At 43.2% G+C, this 23,819-nt stretch overlaps 1 protein-coding gene across 1 annotated transcript in view; it reads left to right on the forward strand.

The window, feature by feature from the left end:
• Positions 1 to 23,819, forward strand: part of COL23A1 (collagen type XXIII alpha 1 chain) — a 353,419-nt gene that overhangs the window by 294,783 nt on the left and 34,817 nt on the right. Inside the window, exons 6-9 of the mRNA XM_073355469.2 lie at positions 7,090 to 7,116; positions 10,695 to 10,721; positions 11,454 to 11,480; positions 23,286 to 23,402. Coding sequence (XP_073211570.1) covers positions 7,090 to 7,116; positions 10,695 to 10,721; positions 11,454 to 11,480; positions 23,286 to 23,402 — 198 coding nt within the window. The remainder of the gene's footprint in view (positions 1 to 7,089; positions 7,117 to 10,694; positions 10,722 to 11,453; positions 11,481 to 23,285; positions 23,403 to 23,819) is intronic.

Raw genomic sequence — 23,819 nt, forward strand, 5'->3', positions numbered from 1 at the left:
CTGCTGAGCTGGATTAGACTTTGCCACTGGAGAATCGCTGTGCTCCAAAGCACAGTTGTTTAAAATTAACCTATTAAGGCCCGATTCAGCAAAGTATGTCACACATGCTTAAGTCCATCCTTATCTAACAAAGTGCTTAAAGCATGTGCTTAACGGTTGGCCTATATTTAACCCCCTTTGAAGTCTGTGAGACTTAAGCAGGTGCCAAAGTGAATCGGGACCTCAGTCCCTTATCTGCTTAGGAGATTGTTGTAAATCAAATTACAGAAGATATGAACGGTTTCAGAGTAGCAGCTGTGTTAGCCCTGGTCTACACTAGGACTTTAGGTCGAATTTAGCAGCCTTAAATCGATGTAAACCTGCACCTGTCCACACAATGAAGCCCTTTATTTAGACTTAAAGGGCTCTTAAAATCGATTTCCTTACTCCACCCCTCACAAGTGGATTAGCGCTTAAATCGACGTTGCCGGCTCGAATTTGGGGTACTGTGGACAAAATTCGATGGTATTGGCCTCCAGGAGCTATCCCAGAGTGCTCCATTCTGACCGCTCTGGACAGCACTCTCAACTCAGATGCACTGGCCAGGTAGACAGGAAAAGAACCACGAACTTTTGAATCTCATTTCCTGTTTGGCCAGTGTGGCAAGCTGCAGGTGACCATGCAGAGCTCATCAGCACAGGTGACCATGATGGAGTCCCAGAATTGCAAAAGAGCTCCAGCATGGACTGAATGGGAGGTACGGGATCTGATCGCTGTTTGGGGAGAGGAATCCGTGCTATCAGAACTCCGTTCCAGTTTTCGAAATGCCAAAACCTTTGTGAAAATCTCCCAGGGCATGAAGGACAGAGGCCATAACAGGGACCCGAAGCAGTGCCGCGTGAAACTGAAGGAGCTGAGGCAAGCCTACCAGAAAACCAGAGAGGCGAACAGCCGCTCTGGGTCAGAGCCCCAAACATGCCGCTTCTATGATGAGCTGCATGCCATTTTAGGGGGTTCAGCCACCACTACCCCAGCCGTGTTGTTTGACTCCTTCAATGGAGATGGAGGCAATACGGAAGCAGGTTTTGGGGACGAAGAAGATGATGAGGAGGAGGAGGTTGTAGATAGCTCACAGCAAGCAAGCGGAGAAACCGGTTTTCCCGACAGCCAGGAACTGTTTCTCACCCTAGACCTGGAGCCAGTACCCCCCGAACCCACCCAAGGCTGCCTCCTGGACCCAGCAGGCGGAGAAGGGACCTCTGGTGAGTGTACCTTTTAAAATACTATACATGGTTTAAAAGCAAGCATGTGAAAGGATTACTTTGCCCTGGCATTTGCGGTTCTCCTAGATGTAGTCCTAAAGCCTTTGCAAAAGGTTTCTGGGGAGGGCAGCCTTATTGGTTGAAATAGAGTGCTTTTCTTCAGGGGACACTCAGAGGAGCCCATTCCTGCTGGGCTGTTTGCCTGTGGCTAAACAGAAATGTTCCCTGCTGTTAGCCACAGGGAGGGGGGAAGGTTGAGGGGGTAGTCACGCGGTGGGAGGAGGCAAAATGCGACCTTGTAACGAAAGCACATGTGCTATGTATGTAATGTTAACAGCAAGGTTTACCCTGAAAGAGTGTAGCGACTGTTGTATAAAATGTGTCTTTTTAAATACCGCTGTCCCTTTTTTTTTCTCCACCAGCTGCATGTGTTTCAATGATCACAGGATCTTCTCCTTCCCAGAGGCTAGTGAAGCTTAGAAAGAAAGAAAAAAAAACGCACTCGCGATGAAATGTTCTCCGAGCTCATGCTGTCCTCCCACACTGACAGAGCACAGACGAATGCGTGGAGGCAAATAATGTCAGAGTGCAGGAAAGCACAAAATGACTGGGAGGAGAGGTGGCGGGCTGAAGAGAGCCCTGTCTTCAGCCCAAATGTGGCGGCAGCGTGATGAGAGGAGGCAGGATTCAATGCTGAGGCTGCTGCAGGACCAAACCGGTATGCTCCAGTGTATGGTTGAGCTGCAGCAAAGGCAGCTGGAGCACAGACTGCCACTGCTGCCCCTCTGTAACCAACCGCCCTCCTCCCCAAGTTCCATAGCCTCCACACCCAGATGCCCAAGAACGCGGTGGGGGGGGGCCTCCGGCCAACCAGCCACTCCACCACAGAGGATTGCCCAAAAAAAAGAAGGCTGTCATTAAATAAATTTTAAAGTTGTAAACTTTTAAAGTGCTGTGTGGCATTTTCCTTCCCTCCTCCACCACCCCTCCTGGGCTACCTTGGTAGTCATCCCCCTATTTGTGTGATGAATGAATAAAGAATGCATGAATGTGAAGCAACAATGACTTTATTGCCTCTGCAAGTGGTGATTGAAGGGAGGAGGGGCGGGTGGTTAGCTTACAGGGAAGTAGAGTGAACCAAGGGGCGGGGGGTTTCATCAAGGAGAAACAAACAGAACTTTCGCACCGTAGCCTGGCCAGTCATGAAACTGGTTTTCAAAGCTTCTCTGATGCGTACCACGCCCTCCTGTGCTGTTCTAACCGCCCTGGTGTCTGGCTGCGCGTAACCAGCAGCCAGGCGATTTGCCTCAACCTCCCACCCCGCCATAAACGTCTCCCCCTTACTCTCACAGATATTGTGGAGCACACAGCAAGCAGTAATAACAGTGGGAATATTGGTTTCACTGAGGTCTAAGCGAGTCAGTAAACTGCGCCAGCGCACCTTTAAACGTCCAAATGCACATTCTACCACCATTCTGCACTTGCTCAGCCTGTAGTTGAACAGTTCCTGACTACTGTCCAGGCTGCCTGTGTACAGCTTCATGAGCCATGGCATTAAGGGGTAGGCTGGGTCCCCAAGGATACATATAGGCATTTCAACATCCCCAACAGTTATTTTCTGGTCTGGGAATAAAGTCCCTTCCTGCAGCTTTTGAAACAGACCAGAGTTCCTGAAGATGCGAGCATCATGCACCTTTCCCAGCCATCCCACGTTGATGTTGGTGAAACGTCCCTTGTGATCCACCAGAGCTTGCAGCACTATTGAAAAGTACCCCTTGCGGTTTATGTACTCGGCGGCTTGGTGCTCCGGTGCCAAGATAGGGATATGGGTTCCCTCTATAGCCCCACCACAGTTAGGGAATCCCATTGCAGCAAAGCCATCCACTATGACCTGCACATTTCCCAGGGTCACTACCCTTGATATCAGCAGATCTTTGATTGCGTGGGCTACTTGCATCACAGCAGCCCCCACAGTAGATTTGCCCACTCCAAATTGATTCCCAACTGACCGGTAGCTGTCTGGCGTTGCAAGCTTCCACAGGGCTATCGCCACTCGCTTCTCAACTGTGAGGGCTGCTCTCATCTTGGTATTCATGCGCTTCAGGGCAGGGGAAAGCAAGTCACAAAGTTCCATGAAAGTGCCCTTACGCATGCGAAAGTTTCGCAGCCACTGGGGAATCGTCCCAGACCTGCAACAGTATGCGGTCCCACCAGTCTGTGCTTGTTTCCCGAGCCCAGAATCGGCGTTCCACAGCATGAACCTGCCCCATTAGCACCATGATGCATGCATTGGCAGGGCCCATGCTTTCAGAGAAATCTGTGTCCATGTCCTGATCACTCACGTGACCGCGCTGACGTCGCCTCCTCGCCCAGTATCGCTTTGCCAGGTTCTGGTGCTGCATATACTGCTGGATAATGCGTGTTGTGTTTAATGTGCTCCTAATTGCCAAAGTGAGCTGAGCGGCCTCCATGCTTGCCTTGGTATGGCGTCCGCACAGAAAAAAGGCGCGGAACGATTGTCTGCCGTTGCTCTGACGGAGGGAGGGGCGACTGACGACACGGCTTACAGGGTTGGCTTCAGGGAGCTAAAATCAACAAAGGGGGTGCCTGTACATCAAGGAGTATTTCAGGCAGGACTTCACGGAGGGTTCCAATAAGAAATGGTGCACCTAAGTTATTGTCCTTATTGGAACAAGAAGGTTAGCCTGGCCTCTGATTGATACATGGCTAGATTTACCTCGCTGCACCTTCTCTGTGAGTGACTGCAGTGTGATCTAGAAGAATGAGTCCCCTAGACAGGGGAGGGGGGGGAAGCAAATGAGTACAAAACAAATCTGGTCTATTTCTTCTTTTGATCCACTCCATCTATCTTTTACATCTTTGGCTGGCAGCAGACGGTGCAGAAGGACTGCATGCCATCCACATCTCATGGCTGCTCGGCAGAAGATGGTACAGTACGACTGCTAGCAGTCCGTATCGCCTGTCCGCTCACCATAAGACGGTTCAATAGGACTGACTGCAGGACTAAAGAGAATGACCTGGTCAAGTCGCTCCAAATTTAGTCCCTGCGCCCATGTCTGCCCAGGCGCTCCTGATCAACCTCTCAGAGGCGACCAGGAGCACCTCGGACATGACGATGACGGCTACCAGTCGTACTGTACCGTCTGCTGCCACAAGGCAAGGGGTTGCTGCTACTGTGTAGCAATGCCGTACCGCGTCTGCCAGCACCCAGGAGACATAGGGTGACGGTTACCTGAGCGGGCTCCATGCTTGCAGTGGTATGGCGTCTGCACAGGTAACTCAGGGAAAAAAGGCGCGAAATGATTGTCTGCCCTTGCTTTCACGGAGGGAGGGAGGGAATGGGGGCCTGACGATATGTACCCAGAACCACCCGTGACAATGTTTTAGCCCCATCAGGCATTGGGATCTCAACCCAGAATTCCAATGGGCAGCGGAGACTGCGGGAACTGTGGGATAGCTACCCACAGTGCAACGCTCCGGAAGTCGACTCTAGCCTCGGTACTGTGGAAGCGCTCTGCCGAGTTAATGTACTTAATGCACTTAGAGCATTTTCTGTGGGGACACACACACTCGAATATATAAAACCGATTTCTAAAAAACCGACTTCTATAAATTCGACCTTATTCCGTAGTGTAGACATACCCTTAGTCTGTATTCGCAAAAAGACAAGGAGTACTTGTGGCACCTTAGAGACTAACCAATTTATTTGAGCATAAGCTTTTGTGAGCTACAGCTCACTTCATCGGATGCATAGAATGGAACTAGTTATGCGACCCCCGAGCATGCTCAAATAAATTGGTTAGTCTCTAAGGTGCCACTAGTACTCCTTTTCTTTTTGCGAATACAGACTAACACGGCTGCTACTCTGAAACCTAATAGTAAGAAGATATTTATACAAACAGAGAACATGAAAAGGTGGAAGTACCCATACCAACTGTAAGAGGCTAATTAATTAAGAGGAGCGATTATCAGCTGGGGGAAAAAAGCTTTGGAAGTGATAATCAAGATGGCCCATTTCAGTCAGTTGACACGAAGGTGTGAGGATACTTAACATGGGGAAATAGATTCAATTAGTGTAATGACTGAGCCATTTCCAGTCTCTGTTCAAACCTAAGTTAATGGTATCTAGTTTGCATATTAATTCAAGTTCAGCAACTTCTCCTTGGAGTCTGTTTTTGGAGCTTTTCTGTTGCAAAATTGCCACCTTTAAGTCTATCGCTGCGTGATTAGAGAGATTGAAGTGTTCTCATACTGGTTTTTGAATTTTATGATTCCTAATGTCAGATTTGTGTCCGTTTATTCTTTTGCATAGAGACTGTCCAGTTTGGCCAATGTACATGGCAGAGGGGCATTGCTGGTACATGATGGCATATATCACATTGGTAGATGTGCAGGTGAACGAGCCCCTGATGGTGTGGCTAATGTGATTAGGTCCTATGATGCTGTCACTTGAATAGATATGTTTCAGAGTGCAGCCCAGTTGGTCTGTATCCGCAAAAAGAAAAGGAGTACTTGTGGCACCTTGGAGACTAACAAATTTATTTGAGCATAAGCTTTCGTGAGCTACAGCTCACTTCATTGGATGCAAAATATATGTGGACAGAGTTGGCATCGGGCTTTGTTGCAAGGATAGGTTCCTGGGTTAGTGTTTTTGTTGTGTGGTTGCTGGTGAGTATTTGCTTCAGGTTGGGGGGCTGTCTGTAAGCGAGGACTGGTCTGTCTCCCAAGATCTGTGAGAGTGAGGGATCATCTTTCAGGATAGGTTGTAGATCTTTGATGATGCACTGGAGGGGTTTTAATTGGGGGCTGAAGGTGACAACTAGTGGCTTTCTGTTATTCTCTTTGTTGGGCCTGTCCTCTAATAGGTGACTAAGATATGAAGTTATCTGGGTGGCAAGGAGACCAGCTGGTAACAGCACTGTCTTTCCAGAGATTTACTGCAACTATTCAACTGCTCTGATTGAGGAGTAGTAGGACTAAAGTCAGTGTCTTTGCACAGGTTCTCCTAGACCGCAGCAGTATCCTGGTGCTCAGGACTCCCCTTCTCATGTACACTCAGTCAAGGGACAGACACAATTTGATCTAATATGTTTAATGACATTTAAAAGCCATGTAAGGGATGAAGTGATTGTAAATAATAAATCAACCTTTACTCGGGTTACTTACTGTGCATTTCCTTTGGGAATCCTGGAAGGGTAGATTTAAAGGATAGTTAAGATTGCTAAGGCCCCAATCCTGCAAACACTTATTAATGCATCTGACTTTATGCGACTACTCTGGTGAGCGAAGCTGAGCATCTGTGTATATGTGTGTGCAGTATCGGGGCCTAAAGTACCATGCTATATGTTGTCTCTGTGCACAGCCGAACTCCTGTTGCTGTCAGTGGAAATAATGCAAGGCAATAGGTGGCCCATAGAATCTGGGTAAATGATAAATTCTTGTCCCTATTGTTTTGAAAAATAAAGGCCCAGTTCTGAAGTTGAATCACATGTGGGATCCATCCTGGATTCTGTGCTGCTCTGCTGGGTGCTTTAAAAATCCCTGACAGATCTAAGCACCATGCCTGAAGGGAATCATCTTATTCTTCCCACCATACCTTTGTTTCTTTTCACACCCTTTCATACTCTCTGTTATATATTACTTGACCTCCCTTATTTTATTGTTCTCTTGAGAAATATTATTGAATCTTGAAAAAGTGATAAGATCTATTAATATCCTTAACAATGTACTAGATCTAATCTAGAGCCTCTTTTAGAGCATGATTGAAATAACTGCATTCACAAATTAATCTCCTTTTGTAATCTGGTATCTTTGCTTCCCTTTTCAGGGGCCCCTTGGTTTGGATGGCAAGCCAGTAAGTAGTGCGTTAAGTGTCAAATGTACTATTTGTTTATTTCTAGTTACTCCATGAGAGACACACATACAGAGCCAAATATTGTAATAATGGCGCTCTGCAGTATGATTATTACAAAGTGCAGTACAGCAAGGTCACTCTGTGCTTTGTAACACAGACTGACTTCAGGATTTACCAGTTTAGGCCCTGATCCTGCATCTGGGCAAATTGCAGCACTTGGGTGAAATCCCAGTGACTTCAGTGGGACCAATCACAGTGTATAAAATTCAGCACTTTTGTAAATCTGTCCAGAATCGGGGCCTCTGTGAGCTTTTACTCTGAAAGGTGACTGTAACGTAACGCTGTCATTCTGGAGTTCTGTGGTTTTTGACTCTCTGTCATTTTTATATACAGTGTGCTGAGTTTACAAATAAAAAGATGTACCTTTCTAAGTGCCAGCCCTATAAACTCAACTAGGGATTGGTAGGGAAGCAAAGTTGGATTCTTTCCTCTAGTAAAACAAATTATGCCCTCAGTAACATCTGATGAACCCCATTGTTTTCCATGCATTTGCACAGATTGTAAGGAACTTAAGAAACAACTCTACTGATGCATCAGAGGGAACAAAATCAAGTGTACACTCTTAGCTGGGTGCTAATGGGAGTAAAAAAGTGTCAATAAATTTTTTTAATTGCAAAAGTGACCAGTCTGTCTGAATGCACACACTGCTGAATAGGGGTGTACATTTCTCCAGAGTGGTTTGGAGCTGGTCTCAGGGTGCATGATTACTGAAGTAGCATGTTGTGAATTATTGGGATGGGGCACAGTCTGGAATCCATTTTTACGCGATGTTTTCTTGACTTCTTTCTTTTGCTTGGAAGCCTATTGGAAATCCAGGTACATGTCTCCTTATTGTCTTTACAAAATCAGAGCCTTTTGATAACATGCTAATTGAACGTTGGTCAGTTATGATTTTTTTCAGAAAGGATATTTAAGAACTGTCACTTGTGTGTATTTTGTTTTCAAACTACATTTCCTTCCACGATCACTAGAGGGCCGCATTTGAAATCTTTTTAAGCTACAAATCATTAAGTGACTGTATTGAGAAAGCTAGTAGAGGCTAATTTCATTCATGCAAAGTCGTTCTAGATATTTTGTTAGCCACTTTGCGAATGTTTCATTATAGCTGCAAATATGCTCTATTTCTGTTGCTACATTTAAAAAAAACAAAAAGACTACTAGTAGAAAACAATTGGGGTGGACCAACCAATTAGACCAGTACGAGAGTCTCTTTGCCCACAATTCAAACCAATCCGGAATTGAACTTTTTTTTATGTTTGAAAAAGTTGGTATATGTTTTTATATATAGACACACAAAATTAATTTTCTGTGCTGTTCTCAGTATTTTTTGGCCTACCTGGAAAGAAAAAAAAGAGTAGAAGTTTCATGAAAGAGGCAGGTCTCGTGTGTTTTCCAGCCCTGTTTTCAGGACACAAAGGATAGGATTTTCAAAGGGGCTGAAGAGACCTAAGGGCCAGATTTTAAAGGTAGCTAGGTGCCAAAAGCTGCAGGTAGGTGCTTAGTGGGATTGTCAAAAGCATCTGGGCACCTAACTTCCATTGATTTCCATTGGATTTAGGTGCTTTTGAAAATCCCAGTCGGCACCTATTTAGGCACCTTAATACCTTTACAAATTTGGCCCTAAATGCCTAACTTCCTTTGGCTCCTTGGAAATTTCAGCCAAGAACTTTGAATAGATTTCCCTGGGCTCCTTTGTTGTCAGCATACACATGGAATTGAATGTTTGCAGGATAGGACTCTGAGTGAGGAGAGGGGCGTGAAACCCACGTGTATTATAGTGTGATCTACTTTTTGTACAGCCCAATAATTCCTTTGGTCCACATAGTAAATATCCACTGGCATATGGAGAGGCCGGATGTCAGGCTAGATCATCGTAATGGCTGCTTCTGGCCTTAAAATCTATGCATGTCTGTAAGCAGGATGTCCATGTGTAGAGCAAATATAGGCTATAACCCCAATCTTGCAACAGGCTCCAGAGGCATGGACTCTCCTGCAGAATTGGAGCTCATGTCCCATACTTGTTGTTCTCCGTTTGTTCCCCCATGAGAAACATTTGATGGTTATTTTTTTCTTTAAAAAATTAAATTAAAATTACAAGGTTTGCTTGGACTAAAAGGAGAACAAGTGAATCTGATTTTTCTTTTTCCAAATCATGTTAATTTCTCTATCACTAATGCTTTTAATTTCAATAAATGTTTAAAATGTAAAAAATAAAAAACCAAAAAAAACATAGCAATAGACTTAGACTGGAACCATTTTACATACTCCAAACCCACCTCACACTTTGGTGGCAGTGAGAAGGGTGAGAATGGTTACTGGATGTGAATAGCTTGAATTAGTTTTGCAAAGCCAACCCCCTCTGGCTTTTGCCCATCCCTACAGAGAACACATGGGAATAGAGAAAAGGCAAATGCGGTGTTTAAAAAGAAAAAAAAAATCTAAACCCAAGAAACTGGGGGCCCAGGTTGTGCAACATGCTGAGCATTCTACTGTCCAAATGGGATCTGGCCTTAAATTAGCAAAACCCTAAGGCAAAAGAAGACCCATAAATTAAAAGAAGAAACAGAAACCAAAAACACATACAACATGTACTACAGGGCCCATTCTTCTCTCTGTGCGTATGTTGATGCTGATGGTCGGAAGTTCAATGCAAGCCCCAAGGCTGGAAGAGACTCCTCTGGGGAGGCAAAAACCAAACTGAAAGAAAAAGCAAACCTAGCACATCAAATGGCTGTATTCAGACCAGGCAGCTCCTGAGCTTGTCCATGGAATGCCCTTGAAAGTAAGGGGCCAACACTATTGCCTGAGGCCAGACTTGCAGCGAATGGGCTGCAATGCAAGTAGGCGAATGCTTCTGCCATTGCACCTCCCTTTTGACCTGCTGTCTCCTCTCTACCCTGTGGCACATGAGATCTTGCTTTAGCTAATGCTCACACCATTCACTGTGCTGAATGGAAATGAAATTCTTCTTTTGCCTTAAACCTTGAGTGAAACACACATCAGAGCATTTTTCATGGCTCTTTGGGGCTCTAACTCCCTCTTCCTGTCTATCTCAGACAGAGCTATTTTGAGGGAACAGCAAATAGGCCAAAGAAAGCAGCCTGCTCTCCTTATATGTTTTGAACAGTTGTATAATTGGGAATAACACACCTGTAATGACGTACTGAGCATGTGTTTCTAGAAATGATTTTAATAGCTCAAGCAATGTCTTGTTTATAGTAGAGATCAATATCATGCGTGCTTGAAATGCAGATTAAAAATGTTTTTTCTGTTATTTTAGTCTGGGGGTTTCCTGCTGATGAGAGGGAAACAGAATGGTTGATCTTATTGATGCTTCATTAGACATACAACTTTTATGTAAAAGAACATGTAGCTTAATAAAAAAGAAAGAGAAATAGAGTTGAATGGGAATCAAATTGTGAAACAAAGAATCTTCTTTCTAGTCAAGACATGGAACAAAGATGTGTGTGCTGATTATATATGCAGCTTTTTTATTCTGCTCTCACTTATATTTACAGGGACCTCCAGGACCAAAAGGGGAAAAGGTAAAGACTAAACTCATCAAAATGCATCTTTAAAAACCCTCTACACTGCATTAGCAAATACTTATTGTTTCCTGGGCACTGGGATTTTTTTAGTTCAGAATACCCTTATATGGTATAGTCCTGTCTTCTAATTGTTTCATAGTGGAGCATGGAGCCATAAGGCTAAATTCTCCCTTTACCTTCCCATGCAAAGGGAAAAGTTACAGCAGGAAATGCTCTGAAATGACAGGGTAGAAATAGTGTCACATTCTCTTCAGCGGGGGAAAGAATTAGCAGATGCTAACTCTTCCAAGTGATAAGTTTCCTGGTGATCCCCACATAACCTGATACATCCACGTGCCATCCTTTTCTCCAGCAGCACAGATAGCTTAGTGGCTGTGCTCTCCTATTTCTATGTTATGCTCTATCTCTCCCACTGAGATTTAGAAAAGTTGTTACAATAAACTATCTTAGCCCAGGCACCATTGTTCCATGTAGGTTACAGGCAGTGGCTGTGGGAGCCTTAGAAATGGAAAATACCTGGAGTTTCTGCTCATCTCCTGCCAATGCAGAATTGTTCCCTGTCAAATTGTCTGAAGGCCTTATCCGACCTGGTTTTGAATGAATTAAGCTATGGGGCTCTTTCCATTTCCCCTGGGGTACGATTCCACAGTCTACTGCCTCCCACTCTGTCTTGCATGTCTGAGATTTGAGCTCTAATTGCTGTACCTTGCTGCTTTGTGTGACATGTAGGGTGAACAAGGGGACATCGGCCCAAGGGTAAGTACCAATAGCACTCATTCATTTATTTTTGAGGGGGGATTTGATAGCTGCTTTCAACTACCTGAGGATGGCTCTAGACTGTTCTCAGTGGTAGCAGATGACAGAACAAGGAGTAATGGTCTCAAGTTGCAGTGGGGGAGGTTTAGGTTGGATATTAGGAAAAACTTTTGCTCTAGGAGGGTGGTGAAGCACTGGAATGCGTTACCTAGGGAACTGGTTGAATCTCCTTCCTTAGAAGTTTTTAAGGTCAGGCTTGACAAAGCCTTGGCTGGGATGATTTAATTGGGGATCGGTCCTGGTTTGAGCAGGGGGTTGGACTAATGACCACCTGTGGTCCCTTCCAACCCTGATATTCTATGATTCTAAAACACAACCAAACCCCACTGTGGTAAAGGAAAGCAAATCTATGTGTAATATTTGTCAATGCAAACTGTAATGCAGTGAAGGTTTAGAAAATATTCTGCCATCACTATTGAGTCTTGGGCATCATTTTTCTTCCCCAGATAATTATGGTCAGGAGACATGAAAACTTTAGTTAAGAACCTTCAGTCCTATGAGCCCAGGTCACTTTTGTATTGGTTTTCCAATATTAGGTCTTCTTTTCTTTGAGAAAGGAGAACAAAGAAATACCAGCAGCTTCCATGTTTCACTTGAGACAACTATTGTTCTTTGTATTGTGGTCATACCTGGAGTTGTCAGTCAGAGATCAGTGCCCCCTCTGTGCTAGACACTGTACCCATATGAATAGTGAAAAAGACACTGTCCCTGCCCTACAGACTTTACAATGCAAGTACATGATGAGAGACAGCAAGTAGATACAACAGACACATGCAGGAGTGTGAGGTACCAGTAGGGTTACTGGTGTTATAAGTTTCTTTCGTCTTCTCTCCTCTCAGGGTCTCTTCCATTCTTGTGTATTCTTTCCATGATCTATTCTCACTCCCTCGTAATTGCTCTGGGCTGCTTCTCATTGAGCATAAAGGTAACCAACCCAAGTGAGGAGAGAAAACCGTTTCTGCCATAATGTGTGGAAATTAATGACCCGTTGTGGGAATGACACTAACGCATATTGTTTCTAACCTGTGAAGTAAATCATTGAAAATATGGGATCAATCCTCTAGCTAGAACAGAGCCGCTGGTTACAGGTATGGTAAGTGAAGGCTCAATATGTCAAGAAATAAGACATGATGTGGTGTGGGTGCCATCAGACACGTGCTTTCCACAGTACTATGTTTTACTCAGGTGAGTAAAGGTTTAATTAGCCTGCAGTGTATAAATACAGGCTGAGCTGGAGTTCTTATGTCTGCTGGAGGTGCCTGGGAACGCTCAACATTGTTAAATTAGCGTGCACCTCTCTAAACCTAGAGGCTGACGCAGAGAGAGTAACCTAGGAGTTGGCTGTTGGAAGATGGCTCGTCTGGTGCTTTGATGTGTGGTTTCTTGGAATCTTCTTTTTGTGTTTAAATGCAGGGTAGGCACTTTGCGAAGGAAACCCATATGGGTCCTTCCTGATTATTAAATATACAATGTTCTCCTTTGCACAGCTGTGTTCAGACTGAGAGTCTCTTACATTCTGGTGGCTTTCCTTTGAGGCTGGAAGAGGTTGTTGTTAGCGGTGCTGTCACTTTCAGAAGATCCAGGACCCCAGGCTTCCTCCAGACTCTCCATCTGTGGAGTCTCAGAATATCCCACGCTGCTCTGATTGTACCACATAGTTAATATTGTCATTTTAACGAAGAGTATTAATTACTGCTAGCTAGACAGCATGTGAGCTGGTCACAGTCTGCGCATGGGGAGCCGAGAAACAAATTCCCACCGATCGTCAGATCACAATCAAAGATGCAAAGGCCTTGAAAAAAATTGCAACAAAACAAGGGCAGCCCAGATACCCAGCAGCATACGGTGTTATTGTTATTGCCCTTGAGATTCAGATGTGAACTTTGGTTAGCAGTTGCTGGGATCAGTGTGCTCAGCAGGAAGGGTAGAGTCTGTACCAACACCTCTGTGCTGTATTGGGAGTAGGCATCCAGAGGGAGCGGTTCCATCCCCCAGAGGAGCGAGCAGCAATCACAATGCAGGGACATGAAGGAGAGAAGAGCGGATAAAGTGAAGGGACCCTTGGGACACCTTCAGCCTGAAAAGGGGAGGGAACTTTATACCACCCAAGTGGCTTTTCCATATTACCCAATTAAAGGAACACTTGTGTGGTAATTACTCTGTTACTGCACAGCACTGTCTGTGGGAAGTGTATTGTGAGGATACGCTATCATTGTCTGTCTAGCACAACAGTTTCTAGGGAAATTGATGGTTGATCTGCAGAGTTCCCTGTTGTTTCCTCACAAGCTTATTCTTGGGAACTTGCTGCAATGAACTGTGTTCTGCAGGAGAAGTGTTTTGGGTGTGTTTCTGACGGGGAGAACAGAGCCCCTGTTAAACTGAGCCAGCAGACTATTAGAATTGTCTAATTCCGGGTGCACCTTAAGAAGAGGGTTTAAAGCTTTGTTGGGTCTTGTCACCACGCAGTGGTGGATTGTGGTATTTTGTGATAGGGTCTTTCAGCATCTTTGGGGTGAAGAATTATCTTTTTCTTTATTTACAAACAAAATTATTAAGGCTGTCAATTAATCACCTTTAACCCACGCCATTAACTCAGAAAAATTAATCGTGATTAAAAAAATTAATCATAATTAATCACAGTTCTAATCACACTGTTAAAAAATAGGATACCAATTTAAAATTTATTAAATATTTTGGGTCTCCATCCTTAGAGGTTTTTAAGTCCTGGATTGACGAAGCCCTGGCTGGGATGATTTAGTTGGTGTTGGTCCTGCTTTGAGCAGGGGATTGGACTAGATGACCTCCTGAGGTCTCTTTCAACCCTAATATTCTATGATTCTATGTTTTTCTACAGTTTCATATATATTCTGTGTTGTAACTGAAATCAGTATATATTATTTTTTATTACAAATATTTGCACTGTAAAAATAATAAACAAAAGAAATAGTATTTTTCAGTTCACCTCATACAAACACTGTACTGCAATCCCTTTGTTGTGAAAGTGCAATTTACAAATATAGATTTTTTTTTTACATAACTGCACTCAAAAACAAAACAATGTAAAACTTCAGAGCCTACAACTCAATCCTACTTCTTGTTTAGCCAATTGCGAAGACAAACAAGTTTGATTACATTTACGGGAGATAATGCTACCCTCTTCTTATTTACAATGTCACCAGAAAGTAAGAACAGGCATTGCAAGGTATTTACAAGCCAGATATGCTAAACATTTGTATGCCCCTTCATGCTTCAGCCACCATTCCAGAGGACATGCTTCCATGCTGATGACGCTCATTAAAAAAATAATGTGTTAATTAAATTTGTGACTAAACTCCTTGGGGGAGAATTATATGTCTCCTGCTCTGTTTTACCCACATTCTGCCATATATTTCATGTTACAGCAGTCTTGGATGATGACCCAGCACATGTTCATTTTAAGAACATTTTCACTGCAGATTTGACAAAATGCAAAGAAGGTATCAATGTGAGATTTCTAAAGATAGCTACAGCAAGGTTTAAGAATCTGAAGTGCCTTCCAAAATCTGAAAGGGATGAGGTGTGGAGCACAATTTCAGATATCTTAAAAGAGCAACACTCTGATGCGGAAACTACAGAACCCGAACCATCAAAAAAGAAAATCAACCTTCTGCTGGTGGCATCTGACTCAGATAATGAAAATGAATATGCGTCGATCCGCACTGCTTTGGATTCTTATCAAGCAGAACCCTTCATTAGCATGGATGCATGTCCCCTGGAATGGTGGTTGAAGCATGAAGGGACATATGAATCTTTCACACATCTGGCACGTAAATATCTTGCAACACAGCTACAAGAGTGCCATGAGAATGCCTGTTCTCACTTTCAGGTGACATTATCTCCTGCAAATGTAAACAAATTTATTTGTTTTGACCAGTTGGCTGAACGAGAAGTAGGACTGAGTGGACTTGCAGGCTCTCAAATTTGCCTTTGTTTTATTTTTGAATGCAAGTTTTTTGGTACATAATTCTACATTGGTAAATTCAACTTTCATGATAAAGAGATTGCGCTACAGTACTTGTATTAGGTGAATTGAAAAATACTATTTCTTTTGGTTTTTACAGTGCAAATACTTCTAATCAAAAATAAATATAAAGTGAGCATTGTACACTTTGTATTCTGTGTTGTAATTGAAATCAACATATTTGAAAATATAGAAAATACCCAAAAATATTTAAATCAATGGTATTCTACTGTTGTTTAACAGTGCAATTAATCACGATTAATATTTTTAATTGCTTGACAGCCCTAAAAATTATATAAACTCCTCCTGTATAACTCAGAGGTGAGACCAGGTTACCAGGAATTCACTTACTGGTCTCATGGGAAAGAGATGTAGGAATGATCTTTGTGTTTTTTCTCATCCTCATGAGGAATATTATGCTTTGTGACATCATGCAGAGATAATTGTTTATTAAATGTTTATTGAAAGTTCTGAATCGGAGCTAAAAAAATTAGGGCTTCTTCTGACAAGGTGCTGTGGCACTCGGCGCTCAGCAGAATCAGGCTCCTAAGATTGGATGTCATTTTATAAACATACCTGGTGTCACAGTGACTGAGGTAAACTGACAATTCAGGCTCCTAAATAAATTGGGACGTTAAGACTTATTTTTCAAAAGTGGATCCTAAGTGCCCAAGTCAAAGTTTCATTGACTTTTAAATGGAGATTTAGGCTCCTAAGTTACTTAGGTCCTTTTGAAATGCTTAACCTGCCATCCCCTGCACAGAGGATCAACACCAGGCTTAGGCACCATTTAAATTCCCATCCAAGTCCTCAAAATATGATCTAAGAGGGGTGTGAGCCTTGTGCTGGATGTGGTTTCTACCCTTTGACCCCGAATCCAGATTGAGAACGCTTTGTGGCTCTGAACAGAAACACCAATCTGTCCAAATAGAGACCCATAATGGCCTGCATAGATCACAATGCAAGATCAGGGCCTATGTGAACTACAGAAGAGATTGTTATTAAGGCCAGAAGGGACTACTATGACCGTTATCTGACCACCTACAGAACACAGGCTGGAGAACCTTACTTAGTAACGTTGGCATCCAACCCATAGCTTCTCTTTGCACTATAGTGTACATTGAAGAAAGATATCCAGTCTTGTCTTAAAGTCTGCAGGTGATGGAGAATCCACTACAAACCTGGGTAACTTGTTCCAGTGGTTAGTCACCTGGAGTGTTAAAAATTGCACCTTCTGGCTAGTCTGAATTTGTCTAGCTTCAGCTTCTAATCATTGGATCTCATTATGCCTTTTTCTGCTAGATTAAAAAGGTGCCCAAACACAAACAAACAGACAACAAAAAATGAGATCCTGTGTGTCAAGAGAGAAACACAAAGAAGTCTAATGATTGATGAGGACTGACTCTACAATGAGCTGCTCTGCTTTTTTCTAGAGTATCATGGTGATGGGTTAAATACAAAACCTCCTGAGTGATTGTGCAGCAGTTGTCTTATGTAACTAAAACTAGGCTGAAAGCAATTCACAGATGTTCTCAATTACATAAAAACCATGTGCATTCAGAAGTGTCCATGTTATGAAATATGTTTGTGCCCCAATTTCTCAATGTGTTGTGTCCCTGGGGAATCCCTGGCTCTGGGGCCTCAGCAGCACAGTTAAGCAATCAGATTCTGAAGCTAAAAGTTTGTGGTTCACAAATAAATCAGATGTCTGGGTTTCTAAGGCACTTACTCACTGCGCAGCATCTCTGTTCCTGTCCCTAAAACATACTGTCCTTCGATACCATCTGGCCTAGAGTAGTTCTGTTTCCATAACTTAGTCTGTATTCGCAAAAAGAAAAGGAGTACTTGTGGCACCTTAGAGACTAACCAATTTATTTGAGCATGAGCTTTCGTGAGCTATAGCTCACTTCATCGGATGCATACTGTGGAAACTGCAGAAGACATTATATACACAGAGACCATAAAACAATACCTCCTCCCACCCCACTCTCCTGCTGGTAATAGCTTATCTAAAGTGATCATCAAGTTGGGCCATTTCCAGCACAAATCCAGGTTTTCTCACCCTCCGCACCCCCACACACAAACTCACTCTCCTGCTGGTAATAGCCCATCCAAAGTGACCACTCTCTTTAAAATGTGTATGATAATCAAGGTGGGCCATTTCCAGCACAAATCCAGGTTTTCTCCCCCCCCCACCCCCCTCCAAAAACCACACACACAAACTAACTATTATCTCTACCGTCTCAGTGGTCGCTTTATTTTCTAAAGTTGTTTCCTAGCTGATAGAGGAAGCTGTGTCACAACTCTGTGTTGATAATCAAAAAGAATAAAGAATCAGATAGAATAAATAATTGGTGGTAATAATCCAAAAGGATAAATAACTGGTAATGTATCCAATAAGAGCCTGATCTGTAAAATAGCATGGTGGGGAAAAGAGCCTATTTAATGCAAAGCTTAATACAAAAATAGTATCACTATTGTGACAGGGTTGGGCCAGATGGCTACAGGAGAGTGATAGAAGGCAGATATATTAGCCCCAGGTTAAGTAGGTTCCTTTTCCATGGGTAAGGTAACAGGGAAGGTTCCAGAACAATCAGGAATTTTCTGGGAACAATTAATACAGACAGGCTGATTAGAACACCTGCAGCCAATCAAGAAGCTGCCAGAATAAGTTAAGACAGGCAGGTTAATCAGGGCACCTGGGTTTAAAAAGGAGCTCACTTCAGTTTGTGGTGTGCGTGCGAGGAGCTGAGAGTGAGAAGGCGTACTACTGGAAGACTGAGAAGTACAAGCATTATCAGACATCAGGAGGAAGGTTCTGTGGTGAGAATAAAGAAGGTGTTGGGAGGAGGCCGTGGGGAAATAGCCCAGGAAGTTGTAGCTGTCACACAGCTGTTACAGGAGCCACTGTAGACAGCTGCAATCCACAGGGCCCTGGGCTGGAACCCGGGGTAGAGGGTGGGCCCGGGTTCCCTCCATCCCCCCCAACTCCCTACTTGATACCGGAGGAGTTGAACTGGACTGTGGGTTCTACCAGAGTGGAAGGTCTCTGGCCTGTTCCCCGATCCACTAGGTGGATCAACAGAGACTGCAGGGATTGTTCTTCTTCCTTTCCCCATGCTGGCCAGTGATGAGGCTAACTGAGTGAACGGCAGATTTGAGCCATGAAAGTGGCCAAACTGAGGGCTGCCGTGAACCTCTGAGGCGAGCAAATCCACCAATAAGCACAGGACCCACCAAGGCAGAGGAGGAACTTTGTCACACTGTGTTGAGTATGGAAACACTAGAAAAAATAAATACTCATGAATGTTCTTGAGAAAACAAACAGTGAAAATGAGATCAACGCAAATAAAGATTAACTACTAAAATTCATTGCTGTGCACTCTATTTCTGTCCTTGGGTGTAATAAACTTTATTAGGGCTTAATTTTCTATAACCTGCACCTATGTAAAATGTGTGTCCAAAACAGATAATTGCATAAATGGATGTAACTCTTGCTCACATAGTTACCTTATACAGGTACTATGTGCTAATTTTTGAGAATTGAGTGGCCAATTCTGCAAACGCTTACACGTGTGAGTAACTATCCTTAGTAGCCTACTCATATGCATAAGTCTTTTCAGGATCAATAACTTTAGCTGTGACCTTTTCTTTCATTTATTTACTGAGAGAGATGAACAGTAGATATTCATCTCATGTTGGATCCCAGCATAATACTGGGAGAGATGAACAGGATGTTACCTTAGGGAATTTTTTACCCACCACTTAAATATGGAGTTCTGTTTCTCAAAGGTATGGTTATTCTTTCTAATCAAGCCCCTGTTTTATCTACTCTAGATTTATTGATTGTCCTATATCATATGATCTCATTTTCTCTGACAATACAGATGTGTAGACAAGTGACTTACACTCAAGTGAGTGATGGACTTGGGAATGTTTAAGCCAGTAGAGATTTGTTGCGTGTGGCCAGTGACATGCTTTGTTCTTGGGAAGGAGAAAATGTTATGCTTTTTGTGTGTGTGTTACTGACTGGCCCAAGTAGTAGACTTCTTAGCAGCAGGGCAAAAGACACTATAGTGGGAGTCACTGGAGATGTCAGGTTAAGGCAAAGTTAAAGGAAAAGTTGTAAGCTTTGCCAGAAATGACGAAGCCACTTCCCGATCTGAAGGTAACAGCCTGGTTGATGATAGCTTAATTGACGTCATATTGGCTTAGCAGTTTAGGAGACAGGAGTTATCAGCTGGACATGTCATGAAGGTGTCAAGAACTGTGCAACTCAGTCTCATACCCACTCAGCTGCCAATATCCGACCACTTCCACCTTCAGTTAAGTGTTCAGCACTTGTCCTCAGCATTGTCAGTGCCCCTTGAAGAAAGATGTTATTGATAATGTGTGTTATATCCCTCTGGTACCTTGGGAAATTATAGAAACAGACACTGGCTAGCAACAGGCTGCATGGTTAAGCTGACAAAAATGTTCCCAGAGTCTGTAGTTGAGACGGAAGTTGGAAAAGTATCACTTGCTATCCTCTCAAGAAAGGAAAACTAGGTGATCTACACTCGCCGAACTCAAATTTCAGATAGAAAGTTAGAACACAAATCTGTCATATTCAGCTACATTCAGCTCACAATATTTTGACTTAAAGTTTCATGCACATGAATCTGGTGGGGGAAGAGAGCTCTTAAGAAATGAAATGTTTACAACATTATTTTAGCTGTGTTTGGCCCAGGATATGAGAGAGAAGGTGGGTGAGGTAATATCTTTTATTGGACCAACTTCTGTGGAGATCAAACTTGCCTCTTTCACCAACAGAAGTTAGTCCAATAAAAGATATTACCTCACCCACCTTGTCTCTTCAGAAATTAAATGTCTTTTGCACTTCTCTATAGATAGATACATATCCAGCTTTTAAAAAGCAGCAATGAATGGTGACATTTTCTTGAATAGATTGTTTTTCATCCAGTAAATTTGTAAGATGTATTAGTAGGTTGGGGGCAGAGGAATCAATTAATATTCATTATGGCTACTGAGGAAATATAATGTATTTGCTATCTTGAGATCGGGGGGGTATCTTCCAATGGGCTATATCTTCCGTTGTGTCTTGTTGGAATAATGTATTTATTGTATAGTGAAACTCTGACATGTGGGAACCTCTTCTGTACCCTGCCAGCTCTGAATTCCCTCCTCTGCATTAAGCTAATGAAAAGACTTCACTCTCATGTGTGTGTTTGCTACTTACAAAGCCTCCAATTGAATCAAAGAATCTCACTATTTCTCTTTCTTGGTTACTTACAAAGCCTCCAATTGAATCATTGAATCTCACTATTTCTCTTTCTTGGTTATTTCCTCCAGTGTCATTTCTTTATTCCTTGGTGAAGTTACTTTGTAAGATAATATTAGCTGAACCTTTTAAAAATCACTCCCATGCTGTAACCTTTGTCTTGACTTCTTGATCTTTCACGCTCTACGTCTCACTCACCTGGCTAGATGGTTTTTCCTCGCCTCAATCATGGATTTCTCTCTAATGACCAGCATGTCTTTAGCCGACGAATCCTTAAGGTAGATGTGTTGAATCTACGTCTTCTGGCTTGCTGTGCTTCCTTCTGAATTATGTTTCCTTATTAGCTAATAGCACCTTATTGCCATTGTAAGTTATAAATACAATGAGCCAAATCCTGAGAGGCCTGCTCAGTTTTTAACTCAACCAAAATTCCGTGTGAACATAGTGAGAGTTCTGCCTATGTAAGGAAGGAGTGAAAACTAAGGCCTTGAGGGTCTGGCTCTTTGTGTGAGTCATGGGGGGGAAGAGGGGAGATTAAGGATAGTTCTGTATGCTATACTTGCACCATATGAATAATAGTAGTAATCACACAATAAAATAGATCAGTCCAAATCCACAAGTCTTAACTGGAATTTCTTTACTTAGGCAAAATGCAGTGGGAGATTTCCTGTCTGAGACAAAATTGGGTAGAGTCTTCAGGATTTGCAGTGGAATTTTCAAGTCTCTGAGTCATTTAGGAGTATGAATCACATTGAATGGCAATAGGATTTGTGCTCCCAATTTACATAGGCACTTCTGAAAATCCCTCCCTGATTTGTGGGTGGACCATATTAAACACAATTCTGTTCCTGTCTTGTTCAGATTCGTATCCTGTCCAGATGTTGTTGAGAGTTATGATCTAACCTTTTCATGGGGATTTCTACTGTTAACTCTGCATGTCAGAACAATCAGCTTGGATCCTAAAGGCTGGGCTATTGGCGTTCACCAGGGGATCAGTAGCTGGTAATCTGAGTAGTGAAATTCATTCTGAGATCAGGAGTGCTCCTGCTTCTGAACAAGCTTTTCTGGCTGTTTAACTGAAACAAGTGTATACTACTAAATTCTTTAGTGTTAAAATTTCAAGTAGAGACATAGGCTCATCTTTTCTTTATCTCCTGGCAAAGTATGGTGCAAGTGGAGCATTTTAATATCGTTACATTTCAGTTGTATTAGAGCAGTGGTTCTCAACCTGTGGCCACTTGTGGCCCATTCAGCATAGAGCTGCGGCCCATGTGACATCCTCAGAGCCATACAGGTAGTAATGGATGCAGCCCACGTAACACATTGTAGGCCACATATACGGCCCACAATGGTAAATAGGTTGAGAACCACTGTAGTAGAGGGATGTCATTAAATATGTTTTGATTCCTTTATTATCTACTAAATGGTGGTAGTACAAGTGTTTTCTATGCTCGTATTTGCTATGAGGCCCAGTCCTGCACAACTTACTCAGACAAAACTCCTGCTGGAAGCTGTGGGTCAAAATCCTGAATAAGGGATCAGTAAAAACTGGAAAAAAAGACCTTAATGGCCCATTGGGAGTCTTGTCTGAATAGGGATTGCGTGATTGGGACATTCAATGTTAAAATCCTTTGGGATAGTCTTTGGAAAAATATGGGTCAGATCAAAAGGAGGTGCTGAGTACTCAACACTTCTGAAAATCAGGTTATTCCATTGCCTAACTATGGACTGTGGAGCCTAATTTAGACACCCAGTTTTGAAAATCTTTGAAAATCACCCACAGAGCTAACAGGTTCCCTGCATGCCAATAAAACTCTAAGGGGCAAACTTCTCTTGGATATGTGAACAAACCATCAGCTTTGTGCATATATTAGAGATGAGATCTGCTTGGCAGATCTGAACAGAGAATTTTGACCTACAGTTGTAGCCTTCTAATTAGACACACCCCTGCATGCCACAGTGCTCTTGCAGACTTTGGAGGAATCTGAGTCTTTTCACAGGTTCTCTCTACTGTCTCTTATTTAACCAAACAAAACCTTTCAGTAGCCTACAGTAATTTCACCCAAACCATGCAGTGTCCCCATGCAGTGTTTGGGGCCATTCTTCCAGGATGCTATAATCCTTTACTATAAGGCTGTATCCAAGGCATTCACCTTAAAAAGCATCCAGTCAAATTTGCCTTATTGTCACCATGCATTAAAGCTAGGGTGAGATGTGATCCATGATCCACGTGGAAGAGCTCTCCTCACCCACATGTACGCACATGCACCATAACTGGCTGTCTTCAAATCTTAACCATCACTATGGGACAAGCCATTCAAACAATTTTGGCATTGCTGTCAGAAGGACCTATCCCCCTACCATGCCCCCTGCTGGTTTCTCTCCTACTCAGTGTAGTTAGTTTGCTGTTAGCATTTGTGTTGTTTTTTTTTCACATCACAATGTTTGTCTGAACTTCCTACAGGGTGATCAAGGTCAAGATGGAGCTGCTGGCCCACCGGGTCCCCCAGGACCACCGGGTGCAAGAGGTCCCCCTGGAGATACAGGAAAAGATGGCCCCAGGGGACCACAAGGACTCCCTGTAAGAAATGATAAATACAGAGTATTCACATTGTAAAACAGAATGGGTGCTCTCTAAGAATGCCCACAATGTACTTCATCTGGGAGCCACCTGGCACATGGCCATGCCTCTCTGGGCCATGTGGAGGTACTAGTAGGGGAAGGGGATATTAGGAGCCTTTTCCTGCCCTGTGATGCTGCATCAGGATATGCTAGGATTCTCACCTAGCACTTGAGATCATTAGGAAAGGGAGCTATGACATAGGTGAATAAAGTATGGCTGCCAGGAGACCAGGTCTGGCAGCTGGGGTGTCTAACCAGGCCCCAGGGTCTCCAGAACTTGCTAGCAGGGAATGTGTGCTTCTCTTTAAAGAGGGCAAAAGTGTGTACCCTACCCTGCAGCATGGATGCCTGCCCAGAGGGCCCATCCTGCATGGTG

Source organism: Lepidochelys kempii, chromosome 8, assembly GCF_965140285.1.
Source record: "Lepidochelys kempii isolate rLepKem1 chromosome 8, rLepKem1.hap1, whole genome shotgun sequence".
Taxonomy (NCBI): domain Eukaryota; kingdom Metazoa; phylum Chordata; order Testudines; family Cheloniidae; genus Lepidochelys; species Lepidochelys kempii.